The sequence below is a fragment of the Rhinopithecus bieti genome, unplaced genomic scaffold, assembly GCF_001698545.2.
Source record: "Rhinopithecus bieti isolate Rb0 unplaced genomic scaffold, ASM169854v2 scaffold_33446, whole genome shotgun sequence".
In the NCBI taxonomy this organism is placed as follows: domain Eukaryota; kingdom Metazoa; phylum Chordata; class Mammalia; order Primates; family Cercopithecidae; genus Rhinopithecus; species Rhinopithecus bieti.
Genome location: NW_016814242.1, coordinates 70,964 through 93,110, shown reverse-complemented (window position 1 = coordinate 93,110; position 22,147 = coordinate 70,964). Strand labels below are relative to the sequence as shown.

Below are 22,147 nucleotides of genomic sequence, written 5' to 3'. Positions count from 1 at the left end.
CTCATGCCAGCTGGTCCATTGTCACCTAGATGTGGCTGCATGCCAGCTGGCTCCTGCTGTGTCTAAAAGGGACCTGGCTTAGATTTGCTTCACAAAGAAAAATGGGCAATTGGAAGAAGGAACCCCTGAGGAAAAGAGGCCAATATCACTTGCATCTGAGGGAAGAGAGGGGTCTAGAACACAGCCTCCACCAGTTGGAGTGGAGGCTCTGGCTCTGGAAGTTGGGGAGGAGCACGAAGGGGTCATGGCAACCCCAGAAGCAGCAGCCACAGGCAAGCATGTAGAGCCCTGTGCACATAAGTATAGAGGGAACGCATCCCGTGGGCATGTTAAAGCCAGCCCTGGCCGCGCTGTATGATGGGTTCAGTGATGACTAATGAAGGGAAAAGCATTAACTTCTGAGAACTGGAAGGGGAGCCAGCGAGTGAGTAGGAAGAAGGCTGAAAGAGACCTGTCTGCTTTGCAGGGGTCCAGCAAAGGTGACCTCCCCTAGGGTTACTCACCCTGGGCTGTGGGGCTATGAGGACCATTTGGATTCCTCTGTGGGAGATGGGTAGTGTCTCTGACAGATTCCAAAGTACAGCCAGCAGAGACAGGGCCTGATTTATGATTTCATCAAAAAACCCCTCTTATTTTACAATGGCCGGCTTCACAGTCCCAATTGAGCCTTGTCAATGGTGCGGGAGAGGGACAGAGCGTCTCAGGAGACAGCTCACTGCCGAGTGAGGGGCTGGCAGGGCAGCATCTGGGGGTCTACACTCATGGAGTCAGCCTCTCCTGCCTGCCAAGTGAGGGGTACACAGGAGAAGGATGGCTCACTGGGGAATGGAAATCAGGAGGAAGGGCAGGAACCTGGGGTTCAATTCTTGGTCCTACACTTGTAGCCACGGGCCTGGAGTGAATCCCTGAACTGCATCTGCCCAGCCTCTCCCGCTGCAAATGCAGCATGGTAACAATGCTGGGGTGCAACTGCTGTGTAGACCAGGAAGTTTTCCATGTTTTGGTGGTAGTTATCTTGATTGAACTGGGGACTTGTTGAGTAAGAAATTTAAATAATGGAGACTCCTCCAGTGGGAAGGGAACAGGTGAAAGGGAAAATAGTTCCCAACGGTGCCATAAAAGGCAGTTTAGGATAAGGTTAGCGCATAGACTTTGGAGGCTGAAAGCTCCCACTTCAAATGTGGGCACGAGTCCTGACTAGCTGTGTGATCTGGGCAAATTACTTAACCTCTTTGAACTCCTGTTTCTCCCACTGTATGATGAGATGATACGTTTTGTATCAGAGGGGTTGCTTCAAGAATTATAAGGACACACACACACATACACCCCAGTACACTGATCAGCACATAGTAGGTGCTTAATAGATGGTAACTATTATCATTGTTGCTGTGGCACGTTAGTGAGTTAGTAGAGAATCCCCAGAAACTCAGGGACAGGAAAGAAGAGAAAATACTAAGAGTGAGAAAAGGGTTCCCTACTGTCCTAATTAGGACTCTGGGGAAGCCCACAGAGCAGAGGGGCACTCAGAGCATGGGAGGGATGACCGCAAAGGATACTTCCATCAGAGCCACCAAGCTGCGGCACTCATCTAAGGAGAACATGTCCCCTGGAGGTCCTGAGGAGAGAAGGACAGGAAGGACTGAAGTGTTGACAGTGGGGTGTGGGGCAGGGGTTGCCAGCAGGGAGGAGGGTGGGGCCAGCTTGCCCTTGGGCTGCTCGTACCTGTCAGAAGCTCCTGGTTGAGAAGGCTGTGAAGCTGGGTGGCATCAATGTCCAGCCTCTGAACCAAATAAGGAAGAAATGCAGGCATTATATCAGTTCCAGGATCTCAGAGGCACATCTGCCTGCCCTGTAAAAACACTCAGATTTCCAAGCACTTAGTCCCCACAATGTACCCATCTTGCCCTCGTCATGAAGCCTTACCTGACGGCTCCCAGCCAGAGTAGTGACTCCCTCCCCTGCACATCTGTCGTGTTGGTCACTCCTGATGCTTGGCCCCTGGTGTAGGTGACCTTGCATTTCTCTCATTATCCATTACTGGACTGAAAGCAGTTTAGTCCTTCCCACCATCCCTGGCATTTGGGAACCCCTCAGGGTAAGTATTGTTGAATGAATCAACTCAGACCTTCAGATGTGTTCTCCATCTGCTTCCAGGAAGAGACTTAGGAAAAAATAATGACTACCGTGTACATGTGTGTGTATGCACGTGTGTGATAATAGGAGTTAAAAATACCAGAAATGTGGGCTAAGAGAAACTGCTATCATTGAGCACATTACTTAGCATTAATTTTCCCAGCCACTGAAGCAAAAAGGGAGACATCATGGTTTTCTTTGGATTAAGAGCGGGAAGCAATTGAGGTTGGGGAGGGAGGAATTCTTCCTGGCCTCAACTTCTGGTACAGTTAACTGCATTTGATTTTATACTGGGGGCATCCAGCAGGTTGACAGGCAATGTCTTTGATGACAATTCCACAGAGACATGGAGCTGTTCTGTATGTGGCTGTTCCTCACGTCCAGCCTGGGAAGGGTAGAGGGGATGCTATGTTGGTATTGCCCTGGGAAAGCATTTTCATGGGGAGCTGGTGCTGGAAAGATTTATCAGCAGGTGGCCCTGTGGAGTGGCACTGGTCAGGTAGAAGAGGGTGCCTCCTGGGGGTCTTCTGAGAATCAGCACCTTCCATCTCCCAGGATTGGCCTTACCACCTTGAACTGGAAGCACAAACAACCCCAGAGCCCATCCTGACGGGGTCCTCACCCAGAAGGATGACCCCTCAGGATGCTCCAGAGGAAAACATCCTGCCAGTGCCTGAAAATGGTCCTCAGGTCATTTCTCCCACATCTCACTTTGGGTTGGTGTTGGGTGCCCACTATTAACTAAGTTTCTCTTCCAGAGACTCAGGACACCTCGCTTTGAGCAGCAGTCAGCATGCTAATGAGGAGTTCCGATTTCCATGGAATCATCCACTATAAAGCAGCTTTGGCGCATGGACCATGTCTTTTTCCTCCGTATTCCCACGTGAGGACAGAGCCTGCCCCGGGTCCTGCACTCCATAACCAACCAAAAGAGTCTGAGGAGATGAGGGTAGGAATGGAGGTGAGGGATGCTTAAACAATCTCCTAAAAAATTGCATGTTTGCCTCGACCACCACAATGCAAGATGACCAAAAGCTATTCCTTGGGATTCCCAAAGCTTAGTGTGGGACTTGTAATGACTGGGTGCTCAGTAAATGCTGGCTACTTGGTGGATAGACCTAGCTCATCCCAGAGTCTAAGTGGATCCTTCCTTTCCCACAGGCAGACCCTGGGTTATAGAGCTGTCACTGCTACTACAGTGAATGAAGAACCAGTGGTAGCATCAAGTCATTGTATTAGTTTTTTTTTTTTGTTTGTTTGTTTGTTTTGAGATGGAGTCTTGCTTTGTCGTCCAGGCTGCAGCACAATGGCACGATCTTGGCTCACTACAACCTCTGCCTCCTGGGTTGAGGCAATTCTCCTGTCTCAGCCTCCCGAGTAGCTGGGACTCCAGGCATGTGCTACCATGCCCAGCTAATGTTTGTGTTTTTAGTAGAGAGTTTCACCATGCTGGCCAGGCTGGTCTCGAATTCCTGACCTCCTGATCTGCCTGCTGTGGCCTCCCAAAGTGCTGGGATTACAGGCATGAGCCACCGCGCCTGACAACCATTGTATTAGTTTAAATCTAGTTAAAGTGATAGAAAAGGTCAGAAGAGAGGACACAGTGAGTGCATGGAGGAATATTTTGCTTTAAACTTTCTTTGGAGGACACAGACCCTGAGGACAGCTTGCAGGATTACAGAATACTGCCAGGTGGGTCCTGCTCAAGAGTGCCTGGCCGAGAAGTGAAAGGGGGCTCGAATCCAGTCTCTTTTCTACTTCCCAGCCATGTATCTGGCAGAGTGCCACACTGGGGTCTTATTCTAATTCCCACAAAAGCCCCCTATGGGCCACTAATCAGCCTCTATGAGGAGGGATTTGGCTGTTGTTTGGAAAAGTCCTGATTAGAAAATCTGTCCCATCTTCACATATGGCAGACATTTTTACTTTAGAGGTGCAGGTGTATGGGCCATGTATGAGAATTTGCCACCTGCCACTGAAGGAAGCTTGGTCTCAGGCATCCTAATTATGCCTGCTAACCACTTTGGGGGCTAACCTTCACTCAGGCATCTGCTCTGGGGGAGGTGATCTGCCTTCATTCAATAGAAATGATTGAGCACCTCCTTGGCCAAGGACAGTGATCAGTGTTGGGGACAAAGAATGCATATAATATCATCCCTGCCTTTGGGAGCTTGCAGACTGAGGACATCCATCTTGGCCGGCCTTGTCATGCAGTGAGTGAAGTGCCTCCTGAATCAGCCCAGATAGAGGACCTGGATCCTGGGCTGGTACTGACTTCATGGAGGTCCGTGTTCCTGTGTTCAGCTGCTCTTTGCAACACATGCCTCTCATTCCAGCCACATTCTCTTTTTTTCCCTAAGTTTTCCTACTTTGGCCCAGCTGCTTCTGGGTGACCACTGCCCCAGTGACCCTCTGAATGCAGAGGCAGGGCCTACCCTGCTTCCTGTCCTTGGCCTCTTCCTGGTTCAAGGCGGCAAGGTAGAGACGCACATCGGTATCACTGTCCACTTTCCACACCAACACAATTATTAACGGTAATAGGCCCATTGTGCAGAGCCCCTGGCAGCTATTTTATTCTGACAAGTCAAGGAGTTCTTTATAACAGTTTATTAAGCCATTAAGGAAATCCTGTGTGCACATAGGTGGCTTGGCAGCAAGGATGCTGTATGTGCTTTCTGAAGCTGGCTAGCTCCCGGGAGGAACGATGCCAGGTTGGTGGGAGGTGGCCGAGTAGAAGAAGGAAAGGTTTCAAGGGGTACTGCCAATTGCTTGTTTAAAGATTTAGAAGGCAATACACCTCACAACCCATGATTATCCTCTCCCTTTCTAAGCTCTACATTCCATGTTGATGTCACCCAGATGACACTGGGTGGGGCGCCATGTCTCCACCGAGCTTGGCAGCCAGAGCAGTTCTGGAGATGATCCAGAAAGAAAGGCAGGTAAAATAATCCATCAAGTCACTTCTCCTGTCTGCATCCCAATAAGGGCCTGTAAGAGCTGTCCCTCCCTCAGGTCCCCTTTCTCTACTCCCACGTAAGGCCCCTGGGGTACCATACCTGCTGAGCATATCTGTTGAAAATGCTTTGTTGGGAGCCATGTTCTGAAGGGCTTCCCTGGATCAAAGGGAAAATAGCCAATGTTAGACTTCTGGGGAAGGAGGCCACACATCTGGTACAGCAAAGGCACAACAACCCCTGCCAAGATCTGAGAAAGAGGCTTTATTGGGCAGTTGGAAAAAGCCTTCTGGGGAATGAGAAAACTGAAGTTTGTGGAAGGAAGAGGACTGCTTGGAGCCTGGCCTTGGATGTCTGGTCTTCTCCCCCTACCCCGCCCGCCCCTTTGAGCCATCATCAGCCTATCATGGTGTCTCTCTTTTCATTGGTTGGGGGCAGCGGAAGGCACAAAGAAGGAGACAGAAGCTCTTGGGGATGGGATGGGGCCAATGAGGCTTGTCAGCCAAACCTTGCTGCATACCTACCTGCATTCTGAGGTTGAAATGGCGGCTCAGGTGCCTAGAAAATCAGAGGACAGTGTGACAAGGATGACCAGCTCACCACTCAAAGGGGGCCTGCATATACAGGGCACCCAGCTGGCACTGGATATTGATGCCAAGTTCCTGAATAGGGCACCCTCAGCACCGCAGGACATGAAGTGAGCAGCTACAGCACTGTGGCCACAAGCCCAGCATTTTGGCTGGACATGGTCTGGTCTTCAACTGTTTAGTAAATGGCTCCTTCTACAACCAGATACTTCCAGCAACCCCCATTGTCAGGATGGCAAATAGGCTCTGCCTTAGGTTCCATCTCTGATTGGTGGTGTGATGGCGGCCTGCCATCCTGGACTTAGAAGGTCTCACCCACGCTCAGCTGCAAAGACTGCCATAATGATGGCAATGTCTGCCTTGGGCCCAAGAGGAGACAAGGGGCCCAGCGGGGTGAGCACTTGCTGGTCGCAGTCTTGAATGATCAAGTTGGCATGGAAGACCCTCCGTGATGGACTCTTTCTTTCAGGCCCATCTTTCACTGTCTCCCTGCTCTACCCCACATTTCAGGACATGTGACATGCTGGCGATATGCCACCTTCCTGTATAGATGCTGATGCTACTTACTCTCCAAGCAGCCCTGTGCACAGTCACTTCCCTGCCACCATTCATGCTTTTTTCTTCTACCCACCTTCCCATGGCCACCATCGCCTTCCCTTTTAAGCTATTAAATTATGTTTTTCTTCAAAGGCCAGCTCAAGTGCCATTTCTCTCAGTCCCTCTTGCCACTCAGTCCTCCAGTGCCACTTTGCATTTCCATCTGGCAATGGCCCCATCCTGTTTGTGGTCTGGTTCTTGATTCAGACTTTCTTGCTCCCCCTTTATGGTGAGCTGCTCTAGAGTGGGGCCAATGGCGTGTCCCCAGTGACATGCTGCACGAATACACAGAGCACAGCCCATAACGACACAATGCGTTTTTATAAAGTTAAATAGAATAAAACATTTAGAATCCCAGAGGGTTCTGTACCTGTCATTGTCTGGTGTTTTCAGGAAGATTCGGAGCAAGAACTCCACTGATTTTCTCCGCGTCTGTGCAACCACAACATAGTTCCCAGGGCTCAGACGGCAGGTCTCAGTGAAGTTGCGTTGGCCGAACGGGAAAGAAAACATGAGTGGAAATTTCTCCCGGTATCTCTGGAATTAGAAGAAATACAATTATTGTGAAAAAGCCCCCTCTGTGCATGGACCCCAGGCACCAAGAAAGACCCACCACCTTCTAGACCCTCTCCATTTACCAAGATAACATTACAGGTTCTATAAATGGAGACGGTGCTCAGCTGAACTCTCAAAAAGCAGTAGCATTTAGACTGTCGTTTCATCTAGACCCTGGACACTACAATGGATGCAAAGAAATACTACACACAGTTTTATCTCATTGAGTCTAACGGCATCCTGAGTTTCTGAGTTTTCTCTCCCTGCTTATATAGAAAGAAAACCTCCATGGAAACTAGTGACATCATTTCAACACTGATTTTCTTCCAGGGCCCCTGAAGCCCCTTCTCTCCTGAATGTTTAGCAGAATGCTTTGGACTGCTATACTATTACAGAATTGAATTCTTTTCACTTCCTCTGTTTCATCTCTCCAGTGAAGCCCCGAGATTCCTTCTCATTGGAGAATAATGGGCCCTGATCATTTTCCTTTTATTTCAATATTTTCTTAGAGATAAAACAATAAATATAATGCAGTTCCTATTACCAGATGTCACATACATATTATGTAATAAAAACCCCTTACTAAACAAATTTTCCCCACTACAGTCAAGCACAGGGATTCCATTTCGAATGGTTATGCAGTAGGAAATGATTATTTATGAGCTAAGCCTTGCGGGGAAAACGGGAAAGGGGAAAGTTTCTTTTCAGGAGTAGGGACAGGGTTGGGCTCCAAGGTGAAACAGGAGATAGGCCACTGCCCTAGGGGTATGGCTGGGTGGCATCTCCAATGCAATTCTGCTGACATTAACAATAGCCTCACCAGGTTTGGGAGCCTGACTTGCTTGGGCCCTTATGGCAAAAGCAATGATGGAATCAGTTCTTCTCCAGAGGGTCAGCAGTGTCCCGTGGCTCTGGGTATGGGCGAGGGTGCATGCATGTGTGGGTGCAAGGGGAGGCAGTGGGCATGCAGAGGTGTGTGGGCAGTGTGCCTCCTGCAATTAGAAGGCAAGAGTCTCCCTACTTACCCATTATCTTGTCCTGCTCCCTCTGTTGGCCCCTCATAGCCCTGTCCAAGCTCCTGATCCTGATCCTTTGCTCAGTGGCAGTGAGAAGTGTGAGTGTGGGGGAACAATGTGGGGGTTCTTGGTCCATTGCTCAGAGTACCCAGCATCAACAAACCACAAACCCAAGACTGGTCATGCACAGACCCGACTCTGAGGTTGTAGGGATGGGTCCTGTGCTTTTTCCTGGATTAAGTGCCACTTTGTTCTCCAGCTCTGGGGCCTGAGATGCTGATGGCTCCTTGCACCTGAGTGCTTCTCTCAATGCCCATCCCAACCCTCCACTTCATAGCTGTGGTGTCAGGGACCAGAGTCAGATCCTGACCCCAGTTCTGTGGCTGGGCCACCACTGTCACAGGCAGGCTCCCCTGGAAGGCCTGGAGGTGCTGTAATCACTCTTTGTTGTCTGTGGCCACATCCTGCTCCCCGCTTTTCATCTGTGGTCCCCAGGCAGATGCACCTCCCTCTTGGGGGGTCAGAGCTCTCAGCCATGGGCAGAGGGGTGGGTCTGAGTGCCTGTGAGGATAGGTATTCCAAACTCCACCTGTCCTTCTCCATCCTTCCTCATATGGGCAAGTTACCTTTCACCAATCCTGAGCCAGATGATCTGTTTAGGAGGGTGGCAGTTTCTTGCAAGACAGGCTCAAGGATGTACCTTGAAGCCGCATTTGGAGAGCATGCATCCTGCTTATGGAGGATTTGGGGACTGACTACTTTAGGAGGCTGAAGATCTTTTCCAAGGTACCCCTTAGGGCTGCTCTCATCTTAAGTAAAAAGGAACCAGCTTCATCAATCTTCTCTAACAGAGGCCATGGTCCTGAGGATGGTTTCACTTGAATGTTAACAAGAGAACAGCTCAAAGGGTCAAAGCTTCAAACCAGGACAGCTAAATATTCTCCTGCTTTGTGAACCTGTTTGGGGATTCTAGGCCTGTGTCTGATGTAAGACTTCGACTGAATTTGCAGCCACGGAACACGTGGAGGCCACGGGCATTGGAAGTGGCCTAACACTTCACTGGTGGACAGCAGCAGAGGCACAGGGCAAGGACGATGCTGAGCCATACCTGTGAGCCAGCCTGTTGGAAACAGGGAGAAAGGCAGATTTAGGAACTCAGACCCAAACAAAAAGGCAAGCAGAACTGAACAGCCTGGCTCATTGGTTTCATCCCTGCATTCCTCCACCTTTTCTTCCTCTCTTTTAAAGAATTTATTTTATACCTATTTTATACCTATTATGCCTGCCATAAAGCATTTTTTTTTTTGAGACAGAGTCTTGCTCTGTCACCCAGGCTGGAGTGTAGTGGCTCAATCTCTGCTCACTGCAAGCTCTGCCTCCTGGGTTCAAGCGATTCTCCTGCCTCAGCCTCCTGAGTAGCTGGGATTACAGGCACGTGCCACCATGCCTGGCTAATTTTTGTATTTTTAGTAGAGATGAGGTTTCACCATGTTGGCCAGGCTGGTCTCGAACTCCCAACCTTGTGATCCGCCTGCCTTGGTCTCCCAAAATGCTGGGATTACAGGCATGAACCACCACGCCCAGCTGCCACAAAGCCTGTTTTAAACACTGACATATCACTTTCTAATAAGATGCAGTAAAGACAAAACATGCCACAAAGCCTGTTTTAAACACTGACATATCATTTTCTAATAAGATGAAGTAAAGACAAAATAAGTTTTTCTTATTAGAAACAAGATACACCATCACTTAGAGTCTTCAAACACTGTTGCACTCTAACTTTCATGATCCGACAAAGCATCCATGGACCAATCTGCAAACTAGTTTTAACAGAAACATAATAGCTGTAAGCAGACATGACTTCCTAAATTTATTAGGTATAAATTTTACAAACGTTACTTATATCTGTGATAACATTGGAGTTGGAGAATATTGCACCTTCTCCAAGTTGCGTGGTGAGAACCACCAATAGTGTGGTAGAACTTATAGCCCTTTCCAAGGCCGTGGCTTTTACAGCCTGAAGATGTCAGCCCACACATCTCCCCGCGCTTGTGGACTGATTTGGTGATCCACTAGGTGTCAAGATTTCCTCTGATAGCTTTATGGAATGGATCAATGGGGATAACCTCAAAAAATGTATAAGTGGAACATGTTCCTCTTCCTTGCGTGGCCTGCCTGTTCCTTGGCACACCTAGAGGTGAACTGGGATGACCAGTTACCCATTCTCTGTGTGAGGCTATAAGAAATGAAACCCACTCAGTTGCAGAGACAGCAAGAGGAAGGAAACTGAGGCAGAAAAGGAGGTGTCTGAGAGGAGGAGGTATTCTTTGGTCAGCCCGGCAAGGTGTGGTTACTCTTCACAGCAATGATGATTGCATTGGAAGGAAGGGGGAGAGTTTGACAGGGCCTGCAGATGGCACAGAACCTGGTGCAAATGTAAACTCCCTAACATCGGGAGCTTCCTTGAGAAGTCAACTTCTTTTAGTCTATCAGACCACTGTAAATAGATGGGAATTTGTTCTTGCACTCCCACCTCCAATGCTTGTAGGAATGTCTGTGTGCCTATGAATGGGGAGATACCCATGTTCCAGTCTTCATGTAGTAGAAGGAATACCTGAGGATGCAGTTCCATTGTAAGCCTCTCTACTGTTTGCAAAGCACTTGTATGTAATGTGTTGGATACTCACAATAATCCTGCAAGCCGATGCTGGGCTCCCTATTTTATGGGTGTAGAAATTGAGGCTGAGCAGTTTAAGTAGCAGAGTTGGGAACAGGGCAAGCTGTGCTGCTTGCTTTGTAATCAAGCCCTGTCACCACCAGGTGATGTCTTCCTTAGTTGGCTTGATTCTTTTCCACTGTTGACCCTGGGCCCCACCCATGTTTACAGACCTCTCAGTTTTCCCAGGCTGACTTATCTGGAGGCCAAGGGTGAGCTCAGAGGAAGGTGGAAAGTCCAGGCCTTGGGGAGGAACTCTGAGGGAGGTGAGGATGAATTGGCTCATCCACCCTCATCCTTTTCACTGTCCTGTCTTCTCCCTGCCTATTCATACCCCATCAGGGTCTGGTTGTACATAAAGCAGAGCAGGGCTCCCACAGCAACTGGGGAGTCACAGGCCCATGCCAGGGCTAGAGCATCATCATATCAGCAGGGCAGCACTGGAGCCACAGATACCATGTGAATCCTGGAGCCTTCTGAGAGTCTGGCTGCTAGCAGGTACATTGCTGTTTCTCAGCTGAACTGTGAAAGCAACCCAAGTATCATTTGAGTTGTCCAGGTCTGAACTGTTCTTTGGCATTTAACTCAATCAGAATCTTGCAAGATCTGCTGGGATCTCCAGGAAGCCTGAGGAGCTCTTGGCTCTGAGTGTTCCTTCAGCAAATTGGGGAATGGTGAGAAGTAACACATCTCTGGCGGAAAAGTAGGGAAGTGGGTTTGATATCATTTAAAAAATCGTATGGTTACAGTCTCGGTAGGGTTCCTGAACTGTGAAGACTTTGGGTGAATCAACACAAGGCCCATGGTCACCCGTGTGAACAGAGCCTCGGAAGTTGTGTGTGTGCTGGGACAGCTGTGATCTTTTTCTGGGCTTCTGTCTTGGCTCAGAAGAAGGAAGAGTTGGCTGAGATGTTTCTAGTAGGCCTCTTTGGTGCTTGACCTGGTCAATCCTGGCTGGGCAGACCAGGGGCCTCAGTTCCTTCTCAGCCTTTCCCAAATCTTTCCCTCTGTCTCCAGCCTTTTCTTCCCAGAGGTGAGAGCTGGAGAACCTGAGGATGAGGGTCCTCTTAGAAGGCACCTGAGTCAGCAGGAATTCTTGTCTGAAAGCCCTGGAAACTAACGCAGGCTGGGGTGGGCTGAAAGGTGCTTCTTGGAAGGAAAGCTCACAGAGTCGATGGGATGCTAGAAAATGCAGCCCCCAGAGGTGGGCAGGGGCCAGACAAGAAGGATACACAGCAAATAATCCTCAGCTGTTCCCACCTGTTTTAGTTATTTCCTCGAGTGCCAAGGCTCTGAGTGACTCTGTGTGTGTGTGTGTGTCTGTGTGTGTGTGTGTGTATGAGGGGTGAGGGGGAGATGAAGGGAGCATCTAATTGGGCAAGCCTGGGTCACAAGTCTACAACTTTTGCATCCAAGGGCTTGGTTGAGGGAATATTTGGCCTCTAGCTGCTTGCAGTAGGAGGCTGGGCCCTGCCTCCCACCAGGATTCCCCTAAGGTGGAAAAAGTGTTCAGTACCAGGTGGTGATGAAAATGACAACCGTGTACTACTGCATCCTTAAGAGATATTCTTCGATAGTGTCAGAGGGTTTGAGGCACCTCAAAACTACTCTGCTAAACCCCAGCAATCTCTCTCCACCAAATTCCTGAAATTGGGAAATGGAAATATGGTCAAGGAGAGCAGAACACAAAAGCTTTCCTGCTAGAGCCAGAATCTTTGGGGTTTTTGGAGCCATGAGTATCATCAGAAAGGCATGCTTCTAAGCCCTACTGAGAGTCCTGGGCCTGAGACCCTAAGTCCTGGGATCAAACGCCCCTGTCACCTCCAAGGTGCACCTTGGATAGGTCATTCCTCTCTGAGCTTTAGCTTCCACACCTACAAATGTGGGGCTAATTGGGCTTTTGAGACAATGAATGTGAACATGCTTGTACTTCTGAAGTACAGGTTGAGCATCCTTAATCCGAACATCTGAAATCCAAAATGCTCCAAAATCCAAAACGCTCCAAAATCCAAAACTTTTGAACACCGACATAATACTCAAAGGAAGTGCTCATTGGAGCGTTTTGGATTTTGAGTTTTTGGACTAGAGATGCTGAATCAGTAAGTATATAATGCAAATAATCCAAAATCCTCCAAATCTCAAATGTGAAATACTTCTGGTCCAAAGCATTTCTGATAAGAGAGACACGATCTGTATTCTCTCACCGTGAGGCCCTTTTATTAGTGTGAACCACAGCCAATGCACAGGACTGTTCAGCCATGTCTGGGTAACCAGGAGCCCTGTCTGTCCATAAATGCACTGACACTCAAGGCTGTGAATTTTGCCTTCAGCTCAGTGAACAGAAACTGAAATCATTCCTAGAGACACTGTAATTCAAGCTCTAGCCCAGTCTGTTAAAGGACCTCTGATATCCCTGGTGCTCAGAAAGGTGACTTGTGTGTTTGACTGAAGGCTTAGGGGACCTCTGGAAGCCAGTCTCAGCTCTGCCATTAACTCTGACCATGTCACTTCACCTTTTGGGGCCTCATGTTCTTCAACTCTATTATGAGGAGAGAGGATCCCAGCATGTAATGAGTGCATGATCTTAATTATCCACATTAGTGCAAAGAAGCCGTGGGGTGTATGATTTGAGAACCCTCACTTGACTTGGGGGATGCACCAAATTGTTTGGGGGAATAGCAGGGAGTAGAGATATCAGATGTTCTTTTGTAGCTTTTTTCTTTTAAATGGTATTTTTAAAAAATGAATTCCCCCAGCTATCGCATTACTGAGTATATACCTAGAGGAATATAAAGCATTCTACGATAAAGGCATATGCATGTGAATGTGCACTGCAGCACTATTCACAATAGCAAAGACATGGAATCAACCTAAATACCCATCAGTGACAGATTGGATAAAGAAAATGTGGTACATATACACCACGGAATACTATGCAGCCACAAAAAGAGCGAGATCATGTTTTTTTTCGGGGAAAATGGATGGAGCGGGAAGCTATTATCCTTAGCAAACTAACACAGGAACAGAAAACCAAATACTGCAAGTTCTCATTTGTAAGTGGGAGCTAAATAATAAGAACTTATGAACACAAAGAAGGACACAACAGACACTGGGATTTACTTGAGGAGGGAGGGTGGGAGGAGGGAGTGGAGCAGAAAAGATGATTACTGGGTACTGAGCTTAATACCTGGGTAATGGAATAATCTATAAAACAAACCCCCATGACACGTGTTTACCTGTGTAAGAAACCTTCACATGTACCCCCAAACCTAAAATAAAAGTTTCATAAAACCATGAAAGGAGAGAGAGCCTAGGTGGAGGGGAAACCTGGCCTCAGAATAGCCAAGCAGAAGTTTGCATGCCAACCACCAAACTATGACTCGACTTTGGTCTAAACATAAGAGAAAAACACACCTCTTAGATTTATACTCAGAACAGTTTAGACAGCTTTTTTTCCCCCCGCTAAACAACTCCCAAAGTTTAGCCAATGATTCTCAAACTTTAATGTGCATAAGCCTCTGGAGAGCTTATGAAAATGCAGATTTTCAGGCTCTGTCCTTAAACATTCTGATGTAGAAGGTCTGGAATAAGCCCAGAATCTGCTTTGTTAGAACAGCTAGTCTTGGCCCAGACCACTTTTTGAGTAGCAAGCATTAGATTCTACAGTGTCCCAGAAAACACTGACAAGCGACATGGGCAGGAGGTGAGTCCCACTGTAATTATGGTCAATTGTCATCTCTCTGGCCTCAGATTTCTTGCACATTTAGCCTTGGACTGGATGAATGCTACAGCCTCTTTGGGCTTTGTCTCCAAGGCTGTGGTATAGTCAAATCTCCCCGCCTGGCCAAAGCTGTTCTCCCCAACTCAAGGTTTACACTGAATTTCTAAAAGGGAAAGCCCTGAAGCAGGCTGCCTTACCGGAATCACTTGCAAACTGAGCAGAAATTTCTCATCTTCTGCCTTCAAATTTGGTGGCGTGACAGCAATTGTGATGCAGATGACAACATTGGTGCCTTCCATTGGCTCTTGCACAGAAAAGTTGAATTGAGCATCATTCCGAGGTCCTCCTGCATCAGACAGAGCTGTTACTAGAGCTCAGCTTCACTACTGGGAATCCCGGGCGGGACCACGTCCAGTGCAGAGAGCTCTGTGGGGTTGTGTTGTGAACTCTGGATTGGAGACCTAAGGCCTGGGTCCTAATCCTCACAGTTACTACTTGAGATCCAAGTTTATTTTCTAAACCTTGGCTTCCTCCTCTTAAACACAGGAAAGGTTGTATAGTCCCTACTGTGTGAAAAATGTTTCTTCAACTGTAAAGTCAAAGTCTATTTTATAATGGTAAGTGAAATTCCAGAGTTCCCAGCTACATGTGAGCTAACGCATTAGTGGTAACCATCAGAGCCTTGAAATGGCGTGAACCACCCAAGCACAACTAGAGACAGGAAAATAGGCAGAGAGATGGCAATTGCTGTACTCTTCTAACCAAGCATGCTTATCAAAGCCAGAACAAGAGAGAACGAGCTAATGTGAAAACCATTAGATTCAAATACATGGAAGAATGAAGATAAGTCAAGATAGAGATGAACTGATACACATCAGAAGATTGGACTGACAATGGGGGAGCTCTGCAAGGGAGTGGGGAGGCGTAGAGGACCATCACAGCATGGACGTGCTGTGAGGACTGGATAAGACGGTGCATTAAAATGCAGGTGCTCGATCACTGGCTCCCTTTTCTTTTTCCATTGTAAGGTATTACTAAAAATGGCCCTGATGTACAGGTTTTGTTAGTTCATTGATAAACACTGTATCCAGGGGAGAGGGCCTTGGCCCTATAATCAGAGAGATATAGCTCAGAAAGAGGAATCAGTAAATTTGCTGCCCAAGAGTGACTCAGCAGCTCTTGAGGTTCTGCCCAAGACCTTCTGGTGACAAGGTTCTCTGAGCAGCAGTTCTGTAGATCACTAGAGCCTGGAGGTCAAAAAGAGGGACACCCTGGGGTATGGGCTCATTCAAACAAACCATCTCGACAGGCAGGTGCCCAGAGGAAGGGATGCATACACATCCCTGGGTGTAAACACACAACAAACACACTCACACACACAAATGCATTGTTTACGCAGCCTCTTTTATCAAGGATGTATAAGCACACTCTGGTTCCTCTTCACAGGGAGCTGTTTCACTCATCAATGCCACAAACAGGGAATGGGAGGTACAGGGAGGGAATGTGACTTTCCCAAGACCATGATCAACAAGATTCATCTCAGGGGAGCTCAAAGATGGGCTCAGAGGCACCTATCTGTGGGACTTCAGCAGGGACACACCTGCCAAGACAGGGCAGGGATAATCTCCCTTGTGTCTGGGTGGTGCTCTCTAGGCTCAAGGACAGACAGGTATGACTAATTCCACAGCTGAGTGTTGGGGAGGCTGAGGACAGGGTGACCAATTATGTTTCCAACATCACAAGGCCAGTATGTGGCAAAGACAAGGGTCCAACCTAGGCCCCAACTATTTTCCTGTGTTCTTTCTGCAGCCCTCCCCCTTGTCCTGGATGTTTACTGGAGGGTGGTGAGCCTGCTCTCCTCCCAGGAAGCGGGAGGGGGTTAGTGGAAGGATAGTGGCACAGCATGGAGGGCTGTGGGAGAATCACATCAGCGATTCTCCTGCTTGGCCCCTACAAGCAATCATTTTACTTGGAGGAGCAGTCACAGTCTCTTCATGCTGACAAAGTCCCCTCCTTTCAGCTTCAGGCTCATGGCCCAGAATCAAGGGCCAGAGAGAGCTGAAGCTATGGAAGGGCTGGGCTGGGGCAGCCAGCTTCCACCTGGGCAGTGTGACCACCCGTGTCATCATTACCTGCAGTGTTTCCTAGAATCACTTGCTTCCTAAACATTATTTGGGACCATCCTTCGTGGAGTGTGTTTCCATGGTCCAGGGTAATTGGAATTTGGCTACATATAAACATGGAGACGAATCTCTTTTGGAAATCTTGACATGACATCCTGTTAAAAACAGATATACATCACTCAGTGACTAGTGGTTGTGTCCCCAGGGTGGGGGTTCCTATGACTTTACAGCATAGCCACTGTCCTGCCCAGAGACCAATGTCTGAACCTGGCTCATTCACCATCAAGCACCCTTCTGTGTTTTTAGTCCTTCTGCTCCAGTGGCTGGGAGAGCAAGGACACAGTCAAGTTCTGGGGTCTGCCTGTCACCAGGCAGAAGCTTTATCATTAACTGCCATCTCCTTAACGCATTGATCCAATGGTGAGCCCTTTCATGGTCAGCGGGATGACTGCCAGTCTCTCTCTGCTCTGGGTTCTCTAAGCTGCTAGGAAAATCGTTTTTACCCTAGGCTGTTTTGCCAAATTTATTGTTGAGGTCTTTATCAGCCTACAGTTGGATTCCACACCTAAAATCCCATCTCCTACTGTGATTAAACCAGAGACACTGGGAAAGATTTCCTTCTAATCTATATTTGTCCCTCTGATTCTTAATTATTTAGACCCATGCTCCTTTCCACACATGCTAATTTTCATTGGAATACATCACTCAGTAAAACAGACAACCCTCTGAGGAATATACATGTCATGCTCTGAGATGTGAGCATATGGTCAAGAATGTGTTCTCAAAACATCTAGTCCTGCGTGACTTCTGGGTGATGAAGCCAATGTCTCACCCAGAGCTACAGAGTCTGCATCCTGCTGCTGTTTTTGAGGTCACACTAGAGGAAACTGGGGAGCTCGAGGGTCCCAGCAAGATGGTACAGAAGATACGGGCATGACAACCATGCGTCCTAGCTTCCAGGAAATCACAGATTTCAAGCCTTTGGTGCCAATATTCTCTTTTACTATTAAAATGTCCTGGAAAGTTCAGCATTTCATAACTGAAATAACTTTCCCACCAAGAGGGAGCCTACAATAATTTTTCATCCAAAGCTTTTGTGTCTTGGTAGAGAAAATAGGCTCCCTCTAAACAGGTCTCTGCAAAGCTATTTTCCATCTTCATAAATGTTTAGGGAAAAGGGTAGGGATTGAAGACTTGGGCAATAGTTAAAGATTTAAAACACCGTTATATAAGAAGGGTAAATACCAAAACTCTCCATCTTTCTGTTTCTTATATAGCTGGTTTTTCCGCAGGTCACGGGTTTCCTCCCACTCCTGAGACCTAAACATGGACAAACAAACCACAGGGTGAGATTTTCCAGTGCATTTTTTCTCAACCATGTATGGGTCAACAGGGATCCTCTGTACATGCCACCATTAGTTCCTGGGGAGCACATGGCAAGTGTCATTCCACTTAGGACAGAACCTAGTTATTCTCTACCTGTTGATGACTTCCAAACATCTGTCCCCAGCCTGGTCTTCTTTCCTGAGGTCTAGATGGATTTATGTTGCAGTTCATCCCACATCTCCAATAGAGTCCCATAGTGACCTCAAATCAACCTGTCCCTGACCGTACCCATCCTCTGTCACCTCCTATTGCCTGAGCGAGAACATGAGGAGTCCCTCTCTCACACCCACACATCCAAACAATCATCAAATAGCATTCATTAATTGATCCTACCTCTTAAACCCCTCTCACAGCTAGGCACTTATTTCCATCCCTCCTGCTGTTACCCCAGTTCAGGCTCCCTGCCCTTCCCTCTGGATGTCCACCTGGTCTCCCTGAACTCAGTTCTGCCCACTTTCCCATCCGTTCCCCACACTGCCATTGAAATGATCTTTCTAAAATGTAAACTTGATTATATTATTTCCCTGCTTAAAACGTATCAGTGGTTCCATATTATTCTCGAGGTAAAGTTCACACTCCTTAAAGAGAACCTTGGCCTCTGCCACCCTCTCTGATGTTACCAGTTTCTTGCTTCCTCACCTTACCTCCACTCTTGAATTCTGTTCTCCAGCAATAGTGTCTTCATTTCCTTAAAACACCCCCTGCACCCCCAACTTTCACCCTGATGCTCGCTGCACCTGGCGCCCTCTTCCTCCTCTCAGTTCTGTAACCTGCTCTTACTCATCTTTCCTCTTAAAGGGCATTGCCTCTGGGAAGCCCTGCTTGGCCCCCAACTGCCCTCTGTTCTAGGTCTTCTGAGCTTCCATAGTCCGCTGTGTTACTGTTACTTTGTGTATTGGTTGCTGTGTCTCACCAGACTCCCAGAGCCATGAGATTGCTGAGCCTGGCTGGCCATCCTATCATCGCAGGTGTTTCGCCCATGCCTTGGCATGTATTAGGTGGGTGCAAAAGTAATTGCATGCCTAATAGCACACAGTGATTTTTTGTTTGTTTAATTAATTAATGCTGCCCACTTCGTTGGAATGATATGTTCCAGAAGCCAGTCCTTGGGTCTCTGGCGAGGAAGAGACCCTCACAAGCAGAAGGCAGCAGCTGCCCCTTCTTCAGCCCACTCCTTAGAGGGGAGGCATGCTTGTAGGCAATGGGTTTCAGGGGCACAAAAGCTCAATGAGACCTTTCTCATGGATGAGGTTGCATGGGGAGCCTGGGTCCCCTCTGTGCTAGGACAGCAAGGCAGGAGCCACCACTCAGGCTTCCGGTTGCAGGCTAAAGCAGTCAGATGTGGTATTGTAAAATGGCAATTTTATAATTAAGTGATAATTACATTTTCTGCAGTGTGTAAGGGAGAATAATTGTAGTGTAAATCAATACGCTATCGATTCATGCAAGTTTGCCTTTAAGTGTGTGCGACTGAAATTTCAATTATGGCTGAGATTAGGCCATCTGGTTCTCTCCATCCGTCTCCATTCCTAAAAAGTAGGGAAGAAATCAACCACCTGCTTGGAGACAGTGATTATGCAGTCCCCGTCACTTCCTTCCAGCCTGGTTTCTGGTGCAAAGTGGTGACCCTCAGCAGTCAGCTGAGGATACAATACGTGATCCGACAGAGCAGGTGCTGCTAGATCCATCTCCCCCAGTTCCTGCTCTGCACACATCACGGCCATGTTCAAAAGCCTTCATTTATGCCCATGCCTGTAGGGGATAAATCCAGACTTCTGGCATCAGGCTGTCTGGTGTTGGCTCCCAGCACTCTCTCTCTCAGTTTTCTCTGCTTCAGGCCGGTTTGTTGGCCCTGAACAGACTATCGATGTTCCCAGAGGGGTGCCATAGCCTATGCGTCCCCCTCCTATCTAGTGATCTCTTCTGAAGTGAGTCATACTTCCTCCGCCACAAGGCCAACTCAAGTTCGGTCCCATCCATGAAGCTTTCCCTGAACATGCCAGCTCATGGGACGCTGCTCTCCCCCAAACCCTGGTGTCCCCTGTTGCCTTGACTGGTCATTTGATATTTAGCATGGGAAACAGGGGCAAAATATCAATTGCGAATATAGTGCCTCTTCTTCTACCCTAGGGAATCTGTCATCGTCATTTGCTTTCCCTCTACTTCTATCCCAACAGGCAGCCTCAAATCAGGGACGCTGGCTGATCCTGTCACACTCTGGGCCGTATTTGGCAACTTGGAGTAATGACTGGGAAGGAGAACTGGAAAAGGACAGAGGTTATTAGGATTTATGTTGGAAAGGGCAAAGGATATACCTGGGAAGGAAGAAAGAATAGAGGCGAGAGAGGAGAAACTGGGGGGGTTTGACTGCCCGATTCTCCCAGGGGCGTCTGAGGTCACAGTTAGGTTTATTCTAGGAATTCATTGTGCTGTTTCCTCCCATCTTCCATCTCTGCTTACCTCGCCCTCCATCCCAATCATACTTTCATCCCACACTGGCTGAGTGCCCAAGGGTGCCAAGGTCATGGGAGATTGGAGCGGTCCTGCCACAGCTTAGCCTGGGGCATCAGGTCTAGAACTGGCTGGCTCTGCATTCGCCTCCAGAATGCACCGTCCTCACTGTATTGATTTCACTGTGTGCTGGGCCTGTTCTTGTTTGTCTGAACGGACTGCACTTCCTTTCAGATTAAGTTCCCCACCCCCAGCCCCACTGGTGAGGATGCAGCAGCTGCTGTGTCACCACACTTTTCATGGATGGACATAGACCCCTGGAGGAGTGCGACTGGGCTGAGCCTCGCTGGCTGCCCAGAGGAGCAAGTAACCTGTTCCGGCCCCTCTGTCCTCTCAGGACCACTGTCTCCTTCACAGTCAGCAAGGGGCTGAGGGCCTAGGGGTCCACTCCTCTGGCAGCTGGGAAATGCCAGCCCAGTTCCCTGGGGAAAGCACTGACCACACAGCTGGGCCCCCATGGGATGTCTTAGCTCCTGTCCCTCCTGATTTAAGTGTGGAGAGGCGCAGCTTTATCATTTATATCCCAGGCACCGAGTACTCATAGGCATCCGGAGCAGCAGGGCAAGACTGGAGAGCTGAGTAGATTGGACAAAAACATCATCCAGATCTTTGCATCACTTTCCCCAACTGCCCCCAGTTATGACGCCTTTTCCACCCTGATGATGTGACATGCTCAGGATCAGAATCCCATGGGTCCCTCCAAGGGAGGCAGTTCCTTCTCTCCATCTCTGTCTTGCCAAGTCGGGGCTTGGCTCCTGCCTGCCCTGCTTCCCGCCTCTTTTACCAATTCTAGGCATGTGCATTCCCTGCTGTGGACTGTAACCTTCTGGAGGGTGGGCACTGGGTCTTGTCATCCGTATACACCTCACAGCACCCACTTAACACAGTGCACTTAGTACAGGGTGTACACAGTAGGTGCCTCATAGTTGCTTGGCAGATGGCATCACAGGAGCGTGCAATGGACTGATAACCACGTGTAGGTGTGAGCTGGACAGGCCTGCAGTGAGATGCACAGTGGCTAGACAACCCCTGCTCTCATGGGCAGGAGGCTCTACCAACACCAAACGCTCTGTGAAGGATGGAGAGAGGTTTCCTGAAGCCATACCCATCACTCCAGCGCCCTTTCCATTCAGTCTCGCCCCAGCCCCAGGGGTTCCACAGGGAGATAATTTCTTCCCAGCCCCTTCTGTATTGAATCTGTAAAGAAAACAGAAAGAAAACTGTCAGTGCTCTACAGCAAAAGTCAGCAGAAAGGGGGATGAATGCAGCTGCTTTTTACCTCCAAGGACCAATTTAACTTCTGACCTCATTTGGCTGCAACCAGAAAAAATTGAAAGGGGAAAAAAAATCAATGTCTCTCTACTGCCTGCACGGCGTTGGAAGGAGATAGACGAGGAAAGGCCCCTCATTCCGCTCAGCCCCTCGCAAGGGCAGATGCAACTTTATCATTCCCTAAGACTGCATCCCAGAACCTGAGTGAGTTGAGATTTAATAGCAGATAAACAGCAGGGGATGTTGCTTCGGGCTGCAGAGGACAACTTTATGGGTCCGCAGCCTCCTCCAAGCCCTATCATGGATGGCATCTCTGTTCCACAGACACAGCCTCATTCTCTGCCGGCAGCCCAGTGGGAACTATGGAGCAGTCTCAACAGCACTGTCGTGAGTGAGGAGGGTAGAGGAGGCAGATTTGAGCAAGACTGAGATGGCCTGTGAACCAAGTTAGCCGGGGCTAGCCTTCCTCATCCTGCATCCCGGAGCTGATGAGATACCTCGGTCTGAGAGAAGATGGCCAACAATGGCCTGAACTTTCCCTGCTTCCCTCCCTCCCTCCCTCCCTCCCTCCCTCCC

General features: G+C 48.5%; 1 protein-coding gene across 1 annotated transcript in view; it reads right to left on the bottom strand.

Moving 5' to 3' along the window:
- Window positions 1-22,147, bottom strand: part of CAPN13 (calpain 13) — an 86,441-nt gene that overhangs the window by 14,279 nt on the left and 50,015 nt on the right. Inside the window, exons 8-17 of the mRNA XM_017850059.1 lie at window positions 21,405-21,496; window positions 17,648-17,722; window positions 16,412-16,557; window positions 14,477-14,625; window positions 8,951-8,962; window positions 6,642-6,808; window positions 5,612-5,645; window positions 5,190-5,246; window positions 1,723-1,780; window positions 1,557-1,615 (exon numbers count right to left, since the gene is read on the bottom strand). Coding sequence (XP_017705548.1) covers window positions 1,557-1,615; window positions 1,723-1,780; window positions 5,190-5,246; window positions 5,612-5,645; window positions 6,642-6,808; window positions 8,951-8,962; window positions 14,477-14,625; window positions 16,412-16,557; window positions 17,648-17,722; window positions 21,405-21,496 — 849 coding nt within the window. The remainder of the gene's footprint in view (window positions 1-1,556; window positions 1,616-1,722; window positions 1,781-5,189; window positions 5,247-5,611; window positions 5,646-6,641; window positions 6,809-8,950; window positions 8,963-14,476; window positions 14,626-16,411; window positions 16,558-17,647; window positions 17,723-21,404; window positions 21,497-22,147) is intronic.